The sequence below is a fragment of the Martes martes genome, assembly GCF_963455335.1.
Source record: "Martes martes genome assembly, chromosome: 8".
NCBI lineage: Eukaryota > Metazoa > Chordata > Mammalia > Carnivora > Mustelidae > Martes > Martes martes.
Genome location: NC_137895.1, coordinates 86,606,179 through 86,619,367, shown reverse-complemented (window position 1 = coordinate 86,619,367; position 13,189 = coordinate 86,606,179). Strand labels below are relative to the sequence as shown.

The following is a 13,189-nucleotide window of genomic DNA, read 5'->3' as shown; positions in this document are numbered from 1 at the left end:
GGTAAGTGTACTCACCATCTGTCACCAAACAACATTATGACGATATTATTGACTCTATTCCTTATGCCACACTTTTCATCTCTGTGACTTATTTATTTTATAACTGGAAGTCTGTACCTCTTAATCCCCTTTATCTATTTCCCCCATTCCCCACACCTCCCTCCACTCTGGCAACCACTAGTTTGTTCTCTGTATTAATATCCCTACTTTTATTTAACAGATGAGGACACAGAGCCTAAGAGAAATGAAGTGACTTTCCCCCAAGTCTTACAGCTAGAGTTAAAGAAAAAGTTAGAGAACTCAAACCCAGGTCTCCTGACGGCAAAGCTCTCCTCCCACACCAGGCTGCTTCTCATTAATTCTACACACACACACACACACACACACACACACACACAACCACAGTTCTTACCTTCTAACTCCTCTTTCTCATAGTGAATGTTGAGAATTGTACTAGTCCCACCCTGATCCACCACAGCCTCTTCATCTGGTCTCTGTTGAAATACAAAGAAGTAGCAATAGTAACATGCATATGTTCATTCAAACATTCACTTAAGTCCGACGTGTATGTCCGACCCTTTTTTGCAACTCTTAGAGGAGAAAACACAATGGTTTACATATGTTTTTCATTTGAACCGCACAGTAACTTTGAGACACAAACATGACAGCCATTCTCTTTCTCATTGTATAAAAGAGCAGCCTGGGAGTCAGAGAAAATGAAGTAATTATTGCTCAAGGGCACAAATGTGGTAAAAGGCAGAGGTGGGACTGCAGTCCTATGGCTGCAGTTCTCATACAAGTGGATAATAGGTCTGCATTTTGTAAGTGGTGTCAACCACATCATTTCATTTAGTGTAAATTGGTCTCCTTGACCTCTCTACAGAGTTTGAGCCCCTTGTCCTTGAAATTCTCCAACCTGCTACTCTGATGAAATCTCCTCCCTCTCAACCTAAGGCTCAGCTTCTTCCTCTAACCGTAATTCCCAAGCAGGAGCACTCTACCTTTTGTTTCCCTTGCTTGAGTCTTACAATGTCAACAGCAGCCTGAAACTGTTGTCTCAGTATTCGACAAACCATTGGGATGCTGACCACAAGATCCACATGTCTAAAACCAAATTAATCTTTCCAAAACTAGTACCCTGTGCTCATTTACTTACACTCACCCATGGCACCACCATGTGAAATTTCAAATGTATTGACTTATCCATTCCACGTATATTGAGTGTCTATTGTATGTCTTCACGGAAATCGTTTTCTCTCCTTTCTTATCAAGGCCTCCTTTGTACTTTTTCTTGAATCCACTCTCATGTCTCATCCACTCTAGGCCAGACTTTCCAGCCCTTTAAGTCATACTGGACATGTTTTCAGTTCTGGAACCACACTTACTTTCTTTTTTGAGTGTTTCTCCCTCTCTGAACTATCAGCCTCTCCCTATCCTCACCACCAGCAGCCAATACTTATTCATCATCCCACAGATCTCAGCCTCAATGCACTTCCTTGAAAGGCATCCCTGACTACTCTCATCTGAACTAAGCTAGGTACCCCCATTTATAGGCCCTCACAGCACACTGTACTTCTCCTTCGTAATGAAATGTCTCTGCTCAAGGGAGGGACCCTGTGTGTCTTCCTCACCACTGTTTCCCCAGCATCCTACACAGATTTTCACATAACAGGTACTCAATAATTCTTTGGTAAAATAATATAACAGCACCTACCTTACCAAGACCCTGAATTATTGTTTAAAAAAAAAAATCTGAACTCATTTTCCTGCCAATCTATTCCTCTTATCAAATCTGCAGCTCCAGCCAAGTTCACTGATCTGATGGGCATTGTGCACATTCACACTTTCATGCCTTTGCTCACATGTCCTGTCATCTAATGTGCCCCATCCCCAACTCTCAACCAAATCCTAAGCATCTTCTAGATCCTGCTCAAATTTCCAGCTTACTGTCCTAATTTTACTCTTTTCCTTTCCAGTTATCATCAATGTCCCTAAATACGGCAACCCTGAATGTAAAGCAATTTATTTTCCTAATGAGAAGACTCAAAAAATGGGGGTTTTTTTTGAAAGATTTTATTTTATTTATCTGAGAGACAAAGAGAGAGAGAGAGACTGAGCACAAGCTGGGGGAGTGGCAGGCAGAGGGAGAGAGTGAAGCAGGCTCCCCACAGAACAGGGAGCCAAATACCAGGTGGGGCTCAATCTCAGGACCCTGGGATCATGACCTGAGCTGAAGGCAGAAGCTCAACCGACTGAGCCACCCAGGTATTCCTCAAAAAAGTTTTTGAGGACAACTTGAATAAACCAACTTTTAGGGAAGTAGATGAAAGTCAAATGTGTGAGTGTGTGTGTGTGTGTGTGTGTGTATTTGCTATTTTTTTATTCAAGTGTATTTCTGCTATTTCTTTTTTTTACTCAAGTATAATTAACTTAAGTGTGAAATTAGTTTCAAGTACACAATATAATGACTCAACACTTCCATACATTACTCAGTGCTTATCAAGGTAAGTGTATTCTTAATTCCCTTTATCTTTTTCACCCATCCCCCTGGCAAGCACCAATTTGTTCTCTGTATTTAAGAGTCTGGGGTTTGGGGGTGCCTGGGTGGCTCCATCAGTTAAGCAGCTCCCTTCAGCTCAGGTCATGATCCCAGGACCCCATATATATGTGCATATATATGTAAAAGAAAAAGTGTTGGAACATAAGTATTTGTTTATCCTTAAAAGCATATTAAAGGAAGAATAAGCCATGAACAATTTTTTTTAATAGTTACCTACAGAGGAGTTAGAGAATTGGATGAGGACACAAGGACAGAAAACTAGACTTCTTGGAATATATCTGATTTTATAAATATCTTACATAATTTTAAAACAAAACTAAAAATTTTAAAAGCAATTCCCAGAAATGAGAAACAAAATGAAAGCAAAGGTCGAATTGATGGCATAACTATTCCAAGAGAAATCATTCATGTAACTTTAAGATATAATAAATTGACTGAACATCCTTAATGGCATATATCCTAATGACAAAAAGAGTTTAAGAAGATCTTAAACTGGGACGCCTGGGTGGCTCAGTCATTAAGCGTCTGCCTTCAGCTCAGGTCTTGATCTCAGGGTCCTGGGATCGAGTCCCATGTTGGGCTCCCTGCTCAGTGGGGAGCCTGCCTCTCCCTCTGCCCTGCCCCTTGCTTGTGTGCATTCTCTCTGTCTCTCTCAAGTAAATAAATAAAATCTTTAAAAAAAAAAAAAAAAGATCTTAAACAGCCTGTTATCTATCGGTGGTAGTGTTGTTGCTATCACTCTGAGACTGTTGTGCATTGTGAAATAAACAAATGAATGATTATGTAAACTTGTTCTGTCATTCTCAATGTCATTGAGAACTGGCATTCTCAGCAGGGGTAAAAGGAAATACAGTCTTAAGATAGAAGTTAAGTAAAAACCATGGAGTCCTGAATTTGAACTGGATGTATCAACAAGAACACGTATTTTTATCTTTAAGTGTTTTTAAATTTATAAATTTACATTTTCTACCTCTGTCCACTCAAAAGCCCTAGAAAAAATGAACAGCCAGAAGCAATGAGCATCTTTAGCACCTAGATTGTGGTCTCTTAAAATATCATTTTCTGCTAAAAACCACCCACAGACAACTAGGGTGGTGTCAAAAGGACTCGGGAGTCAACTTAAAGAGATCCCTTGCTTTTTAGGACAATTTGAGCATCAATAAGAGTAATAACTGCAACAGATGAACTATATCAAATATGTTAAAATCCATGAGTTCACAGTGTCACTCTAAAAATTAATTGGTCACCATTAGAGGATAATGATAACAAACCAACTCATTAATTGAAAATTATTAAAAATTTATCTTGGCTTTCCTATATAAATTGTACCATAGAGTGTATCATAGAAGAGATGAAAGAAGTTTCTTATTATAGAAAAGAATAAATGAAAAAGGAATGTTAGAATTAGGACATCACCATTTCGCAATCCCTAATGGATTGCATTGATTTTCAACAGCCAGTAACATCACAGAGGGAGACAACCAGACATTATATGTCTCCTAATGGGAGGCCATATCACCACCCATTAGGTAATCTTAACAAGTAAATTGTCCCAGAATCTGATCAAGCCTCTAAATTCAAATACCAATTTACTGAAAATACAGTGAAACACAGTTCCATGGAAAAACACCAGCATGAGAATACAATCAACAAATCCAGACTGTGGGAAACTATAGAACAAATCCTCTCCCTTCCCGCACCCCTTTTCTAAGATAAATAATTGCAAGAAGAGAAAGACAGAAATGGAGACGGACAGAGAAAGAAGAAGGTGAAAAGAGTAGTTTAAAAAAGACAACAAACCAATCTCAATGTGTGGATTTTATTTGAATCCTGATTCAAACAAACTGAAATAATATCTTCAGGGTTTTTTTAAATAATTTTTGAGACAATTGGAAATTTGAATATTGACTAGATCTTTTATCATATTAAAGAAATTGCTATTTTTTCTTTAGGTGATACTATACTCATTTTCTAAAGAATTCTTATCTTTTTTGTATGGAATTATTGAATTGCTATCTTATATACCTGAAACTAATATAGCACTGTATGTTAATGGTACTGAAATTAAAATAAAATTTTAAATTAGGAAAATAATTCTTATCACTTAGTGTTACACACAGAAATATTTACAGATAAAACTGAAAGATTATAGACATGGAAAATAATATATTAACTTAGAAAGACTACTTTTTCACATTTTATAATTATTTAAAAGTATTCAAAATCTTCAAATACATCTTTAACATCAATGTAAAGACTCATATAAAGTAAAGGAATAGCTTTTAGACAGAAAGACTTGCCTTTATTTCAGATTTGTTATTTATCTAGCTCATCTTTTAAACCATGGATTTCCTGATGGCAGCATCCACAATTTGTCATCTTTATGTTCTTAGAGCCCAATACAGTAGCTTACCACTATAAGTACTTTGCACTCTTGTAAGTCCCAGAAGGAGAGGTGCCGTGCCTATGTTCACCACTACGTTCACCTAACAGCTAGTATAATGTCCATTATGTGGTAAGTATCCAAAAATTGTGATGAATAAATATTTATTAGGGTTGTGAACTCTTTTATCATCTGGTCATCATATTTTCCAATGAAACTTCATATATACGTATATTTATGAATACTTTTTCATGCTGGCTTCGCCACAGGTTTATAATATCCAAAGGATAGGATCAATTAGTTACATTGCTTAGCACTGTCCACAGATACCTGGCACAGGATAGAACACAGCAGGAATCTGGAGGAAGCGGGCAGGGGGAGGGTGGGATTGTTGATTTTATGATTCTAAGAACTATAAAAACAAAATATAGAGAGCAAGGTCAAACATCTGAAATATTCAGGTTGAAAAATTGACTTGTTTCCTTAATTTAGATTAGTTAACCACAGCCTAAATTCATTGAATAATCGTTCATCCACTTCCTTTGTCTTGCCAAAGAAAACAGAGCCACAGTCAAACCCCATTAGCCAAAGCATTTGAAATGTCAGGCTTGAAAGTGAATGTGCAAGCTTTGTTTGGATCCCTGTTCAAACAAACCAACTATTTAAAAAATTATAAGGCACCCACATCAACTTAAACAACTAAATGGTTATTTATTATATTAAGGAGTTATTGTTAATTTTCAAAAATAATATTATTATGATTTGGTATTAATGTCATTTTAAAAAGTCCTTAATCTTTAGTGATACATACTGAAGTTTTTACTGATGAAATGATATGATGTCTGGGATTTGGAGAATGGGCGGGGACCTAATGAAACAAAATAGATATGTGTTCACTGTTGAAGCCAGGTCACAGGTGAATGACGAGTCAATTTAACAAGTCTTTCTATTTTGTTATCTGCTTGAAATGTTCCATAAATTTTAAGTATATAAAAACCTTGTTTAAGATCATTAAAAAAAAAAAATGAAAAGAATAGCAAGTCTCATTGGTCTGTGCTTGCTGCCGAGTCCTCACCAGCTGGCTATTATTTCCTCTGATACCATCATTATTTCTGACAGAGAGGACTTCTTATCCATAGATTTCTAGGGTTCCCATGAAGGGCCTTCAGGATTATGTGTGAATACGCATTTTTCTTGAGAGGGTCCATAACTTTCATCAGATTCTCAGGGAAGTTGTGACTCAGAAAAGATTGGAATCATGAGAACCACATTATGTAATTTTAGGGAAAAAGGGAAAGAAAGAAGGGAAGGAAAGAAGAGTGAACTAGAGAAAAGGTGGTGTTTCTAAGTCTCCTCTTTTCTGTACTTCCTCCCAGCTCACTGACAATGACCCGCTAATATAAATGTGAATTGATTTGGGTGCCTACCTCAAGGACTAGAGAAGATAAAAAGAACTAAGGAGGTTAAATACACATTAAAACACTGAAATTGCAAGGCACATCTTGTAATGAGTCTTGAAAAATGAATGAATTATACCTGAGTAGCAGACCAGATTCTGACTTACAGTTAATGGACAAATGAAAAGGCAGGGGCAGGGCTGAGCCTTACATAATGGCTCCAGCTCCTGGAAGCAGCCCCAGAGGCTGCAGGGGAGGGGGAAGGCAGCAGACAATGGAGACCACCTTGAGCCCTTTCCCTGACTCATGCCCCCTATAGCACCACTCTAGACCTGTGGGGTGTTGGACCAGTCAAACTCAACTCCCTCTCCTTTCCTGCCGTTAGTCTCAGACTTTTCACCTCCAAAGACCCCTTTTATCTTTTTTCCTAAGGATCCAATGTTTATAACACCCTTCCACCTCTCCTCTCTCCCATCCTCACCCCCAACAAAAAAGAGTCAATAAAACAACAAATATAGAAGTGACTTCCAGGGTTTCTAATCAGCAAACTGAGTTGATACGAGTATCAGGTACAAATATTTACTGAGTACTTCCTATATACCTAGCATTGTGCCTTACGTAGATTGCCCAAATTAATCCTTACAGCAGTCTTAAAACAAGGCTAAGTAAGGTCTCACAAGAGCTAAGTGGGATAGGAGGAACTCAAATTCAAGCCTTTCTCTATTCTTATTAACATTGTATGCTAATATTGCCAAAAGCAAACAACCCAGTCATTTCAGAGAGCTCAGGTCACCTAGTCAGGGCATTAATCCACAGCTCAAGATCCACATTATTACCATCTTAAATCCTTAGTGTGCCAGACCCTGGAAATTGACACTTGTACTTTGCCCTTTTAGTGACCGGACTTCCAATAGTTCTCCATCTCATTCACTTCCATCTTCCTCTTCAGCCAGCAAAGTCTCTCAATTCTGCCCCCTTGTACACCCTTGTCAGTGAATCTGGCCCACAGATGCCATTTGCCTAATGCCCTCTATTTAATGTCCTCACTGAATTCAGACTGCTTTAGTGAGAAAAAAAAAGGTTCCATAAGGATTTGTACAGCTGTGCCAGACCTCCTCTCTGTGGCCGTGAACTCCTGAACACCCGGGAGCCTCCTATTCCAACTTTTCAACAGTCTGAGGGGAACTCCAGCAGCTACCTCCAGTAGCTCTGGCTTCTTTCTCAGTGATTCTTTTCTTGAACCTCACCTACAGTCACTCCTGTTCAGTATTCAGATTACTAATTAGTTAGTACATGGTGGGTAGGCAGAATAATGCCCCCCTCCCAAAGTAAGATTGCAAATGGAAGTAAAGTTCCTAATCAGCTGAACTTAAAATGAGATTATCCTGGATTATCTGGTGGGCTCAACGTAATCACAAGGATCCCTAAAAAGTGGAAGAGGGCGGTGGAAGACTAGAGTCCGAGAAAGAGATGTGATGCCAAAAGTGGGGTTGGAGACATGCTACGCTGCTAGCTTTGAGTGGAGGGAGGGAACTAGGCACCAAGGAATGCAGGTAGCCTTTGGAAGCTGCAGAAGTCAAGGAAGCAGTTTCTTTCTTAGAGCCTCCAGAAAGAAACACAGCCCTGTCAGCACTTTGATATAGCTCAGTGAGAGCTGCGCTGGACTTGCAAAGTACAGAACTATAAGATAATCAATTTGTGTTGTTTTAAGCCACCAAATGTGTGGTCATTTTCTATGGCAGCAACAGAAACTAATACACACATTATGGTTCCCTAACTACCAAGACCAGAGTAAACTTATTACTACTTACAGGAAACAACCAACCTCTCCGTTATCTAAGATTTGTTGCTGTTACCTAGCAGCAGATCTAGAATAAACATGGTTGCTTTCTGTGTCCTGATTAGTACTATGGCAGTCTTGACTAAGAGCCCTGTCTACCCTGCCAAGGCAAACCTGAGCCATGGCAATTATCTAAGATTTTGAAGGAATTAATTTGCAACCTGAATCATCCTGAAGACTACCTCAATTTCTCTGCTTGGCAGGACAGCCTGCACTGCTCCTACTGAAGCTCCCCAGTAGAGCTGGGAAAACCAGGGACAGAGGATGCTCACACTTTCCCCCATTCCCACATAGGAAAAGAACACCTAGTGGATGTCGGGAGAGGGTGAAGGGATATGGATTATATGCTGCAATGTGGCGAAAGGAGAAATTCGGTAACATCCAGCCAATGTTAACTGGGCTCCGACGCATGCCTGTCATTAGGCGCTAGCATTCGGGTCTCCCTCAGGAAGTCTTGGTTTGGACGAGTTTTTCCAGGTCCACAGAAGATATGGAATGTGATTGTCTTCTCATCAGTCCTTCTCATCAGCCATCCTTTCCAATTATCACCCATTTCCCAGGGCTTGGTATTCTGAAGATTTCTGCAGAATTTTCCATTCTGAGCAGGCCTGATTCACATAAAAGCCTTGGTAATTACCCAAACTCACTTGCTCACCTCTCTGTCACTTATTCTGAAAGAGCTGATCAGGAGAACTTTGAAGACACAAGATGTCCTCAGTTCCAGTTCAAACTAGAGGCTCTCCCTAAAGCTTTCTGCTCTTCCTCCTCCCTTCTACCCAACCCCTGTAAGAGCTCATTGACTCAAAATATCAGTAACCACCTCCAGAGATCTCATTAAAATTCCATAATGCAGACCTTCATTAAGTCATCCTACAAAAAAAAAAGTCATCCTAAACTATAGCCTCCTAGCTGGCCTCCCTCAGTCCAGTCTCTTCCCAATCCAACACATCCTTTGTATACCTTGCCACATACCTTCCCAAACACTAAACTTATTAAGTGCTCACTCCAAGCCAGGCACTGGTGTAGGTTTCAAAGACACAAGCTACCGTAATACAGAGTGATTAAAAGCATGTACTTTGGAGACAGTGATAGCACTTGGCGGGCATTGCGAGCAGAGAAGACCAAATGATGAATTCTGATAGTGATATAGAGCCAGACCTTGAAAGCTAAATGGAATATTCCAGGTGAAGAGGAAGGGAAAGATTTCATAGCAGGAACACCCAAGCAAAGGCACAGCAGCACACAAGGGAGAGATTTGTGTAATCAAGCAACGGACACCTGATGCTCTGTGCTAATCCTGACAAAACCAGGAGTTCCTTGAGGAGAAGCACATTGGCTTTGGATATAGGAAAGTCATTCATTCACTCATGCAACTAAGCACCTATTTTATACCAGGAACTGTGCTGTATAATAAGATTTCCACCTGGTCCTTGTCCCCATGAAGCTTCCATTCAAAAAGAAAATATAGAAATCAAACAAGAACACTTCAGATGAGTTATAAGTGCTATTAAGAACATAAAATAGGATCATATGAAAGAGAGTGACTGTGGATGGAGATCAGGGAAAGGCACTCTGAGGAGGTAGCATTTGAGTTGAGCCACAAAACAGCCTGGGTAGAATCATATCCTACACAGAGAAAAGGACAGGAACGAAGGTCCTAAGGCATGAAGGAGCTTGCCATATCAAAGAAACAGAAAGAAAGGGGCGCCTGGGTGGCTCAGTGGGTTAAAGCCTCTGCCTTTGGGTCAGGTCATGATCTCAGGGTCCTGGGATTGAGCCCCGTATCGGGCTCTATGCTCGGCGGGGAGCCTACTTCCCTTCCTCTCTCTCTCTCTCTCTCTCTCTCTGCCTGCCTCTCTGCCTACTTGTGATCTCTATCTGATAAATAAAAAAATCTTTAAAAAAAAAAAAAAGAAAGAAAGAAAGCCAGTACAGGGGTCCATGCTGAGAGAATGGAGGAAAGGCAGTCAGTGCTGAGCACACTGAAGCTTGGTAAGCCATGACGAGTTTGGATCTTATTCGAAAATGCACTGGGAAGCCACTGAAGGGTCTCAAGATAGGATCAGGCATGATTTGTATTTTTAAAAGCTCTCTCTGGCTGTCATGTGGAAAGTGGACTGTAGAAGGGCGAGAGAGAGAGAGAGAGCAGAGGGAAGTGTAGGAGGATAGTGCAGTAGTCCAAACCAAAGAAACAGCCTAGACTTATGACATTTAGATGTGATGCCTAGAATCTCTGTTTACACCAAGTTACACAATCTCCTCGCTCTGCAACATCCATCCCCCTGCCCAACACACACACACACACACACACACACACACACACACACACACAGCCTAACTAGGACATAGGAGTCTTCATTGGTAATTTTCAATCAGTTGACTGTGTGTCCTCCAGGTCATCCCTATTTCCTTTCCTCCCCCTACCCTCATTTCTCTTCCTCCCTATATCTCAAGTGCCCATTTGCCCATCACCTGACTCAGGTTTCATGAGGTCCTACTGTTTCTGCTCTATTCCTTTTCCTCTCCTCACCCCACCACTCATGAAAGTTACATGAACTAGATATAAAGGAGATAATTATTTTCTATTCTACCCCAGAAGTACTTCAGGAATTATCAATTTCACAGAGCACTAACAGAAGCTTATGCGTTATTATGATCTTGACAATATAAACAGTACACATTCTGCATGTTAAGGACACTGTCTCTTCACAGTCGTTCCAGCCTATTCTATTCCCCCCACTGCAGTCAGAGAAATCTTTCAATAGGAAAATCTGATCATGATCTCATTGGTGCTTGCTCTTTCATCCCCCCTCCCTCGCTCTCACGCACTTATGCTCTCTCTCACACTCTCTCTCTCCCTCTCCTTCCCCTCCCTGCTTAATAAACCCCTTCAGTGGCTTCCCCTTGTTCCTCAGATAAATCCCAACTTTCTTGGGATGGGCCATAATGGCCCTCTGTGTTACGACCCCCAGTGTATTTCACACCACTCCCCCCATTGCTCTCTATGTCTCCAGCCACACTGGCCTCCTTTCAGGCCCTCTAACTAGATGTGCCTCATTTCTGCTATTCTCTTTGTCTCCAAGGTCCTTTGATCTCCCTCTTCTCTCAGTTGACACTTTCTCTTTAGATCTTTAATTTTCTTCCTTAGCAAACTCTTCTCTCATCTAAGATGGAGAAGTGGGCTGGAATGGGCTGGAACCACTCAGAGCACTCCCTATCTTTCTTAGAATAATAAAACACTTATCACAGTTCATAATAATTCATTTACTTATGGGATTATTTGCTTACAAATGGTTATTTCTCCCCACACCACCCCCAAAACAGGAAGCTCCAGGGGGGCCAGGACATTGCCTATTTTTGCTCATCAGTGTATCCCCAACATATATTGAGTACACTTAGTTGGCCTTAGGAAGATCAGATATGGAAAGATTTTCCAAAAGCTTAGCTAGCATTCCTTTTTTGATGGAGCAAGCAAACAAGGAATCGTGGATCGTCTAGTGGCAAACTATTACCAGGAAGAAGAAGAAAGAGTCAGTGTCTGATGCCCATTTTGCTACAAACTCAGACTGTTTCCCCTGCTTCCTTACAGAAACCATCACTGACATCAACATGGTATTTATTTCCAAGAGGATGATCCTTCCCATCATCCTCTCCACACCCCTCCACTTCAGACTTGAACCACCCTCCCTACAATCTCTCTTTCCATAGCAGTAACTAGACCACCTGACTGCACAGGAAAGGGGGGAGTGAGAATTCATTGAGCTACCACCCACTTACTGGTTGTCACACACTAAAGCCTTTCACAAATAACACCTCCTTTAGTCCTCAAAGCAATCCTGTGAGGTAAGCTAAGCAGGTATTACCCATTCCCATTTTACTAGACAGAGAAACTGAGGTTCAAGGAGGCAAGTGACTTACTCAAGGTCACAAAGCCAGTGCAAAGCAGATGTAGGATTTGAGCCTATAGTCTCTGACAGCTAGTCCAATGTTTTCCCTGACATTTGCCACCCCAACAGATGAGTTATCACTTACTTAAATCCGGTTTCCTCATTCCCTTAATTAAACACCTGTTCCTGACCTCTCAACACTTCCCCAGCCCATTTCCCCTTCCCTTCCCAGAAGTTGCCAGCTGTCTGCTCAATGGGATGGAGAAAGTCATCAAGCTGGCCACACTGACGGGGTCTGGTCCCAGCCTCCAGTCTTTCCAGCTCTTTCTCTGAGCCACGGAGGAAGCAGAAGTCTCCAGAAATAAAAACACAAAGAGGAGACCTGCCCCACCAGAGCAAGGTCCTTGGCCACCCTTCCTCCCCCCCCCCACCCCCCATTCCAACATGACGCCGCGAGGCCAGAAGCCAGCCTCCCTCCCAAGAGGGAGTACCCGAGGAGAACAGAGGTCACCGCCCGCCGCCGTCCGGGCTCCCCGGGCCGGCCGCGCGAGGGATGCGGCAGTGATCCGCCGGCTCCCGGGTTCGGCCCAAGGTCACCCTCTCGCGGCCCCGGTCCGATCCCCAGCCGCCCGGAGCGCCCCCTGGTGTCCCGGGCGGGCCTCCCCTCGCCCTCAGGGAGTGGCCTGCGGAGCCCGGCTCGGGGGCAGAGGCAGGAGGGTGGGCAGAGGATGAGGAGGCTGAGCCCCGGGGAGGGGCGGGAGGCGGGGCCCTACCTGATAGCTGAGGACGCCGTCCGGCTCGTTACTGCCGGCCGGCATGGCGGAACCCAGCTAGTTCTGGCGCGAGGGCTCCAGGCCGAGCGTCAGCAGCCTGCGCGCTCCGGTCCGCTCTGAGCCGATGGCCCGAGCGGCGACCCCTACCCCGGAGCCAACGGTCAACCATCAACCGCCGCCGCCTCCATTGCCACCGGCCCGCGAGGCCTTGCCGCAGCCAATCAGCGTGCGGCCTGTGCGGCCAATCAGCGCGCGGAGCACGGGAGGACGCTGTCCGGCGGTACCCCGGGCTACCGAGAGGCGGAGGAGGAGGAGGGAGCCTGGGGAGGCTACCGCTCCCGGCCCGGTT

General features: G+C 42.6%; 1 protein-coding gene across 1 annotated transcript in view; it reads right to left on the bottom strand.

The window, feature by feature from the left end:
• SLC4A8 (solute carrier family 4 member 8) overlaps positions 1 to 13,040 on the bottom strand; it is a 70,676-nt gene extending 57,636 nt beyond the window's left edge. The window contains exons 1-2 of the mRNA XM_080811643.1: positions 12,841 to 13,040; positions 413 to 494 (exon numbers count right to left, since the gene is read on the bottom strand). Coding sequence (XP_080667769.1) covers positions 413 to 494; positions 12,841 to 12,885 — 127 coding nt within the window. The 5' untranslated portion in view covers positions 12,886 to 13,040. The remainder of the gene's footprint in view (positions 1 to 412; positions 495 to 12,840) is intronic.
• Positions 13,041 to 13,189: the final 149 nt, after the last annotated feature.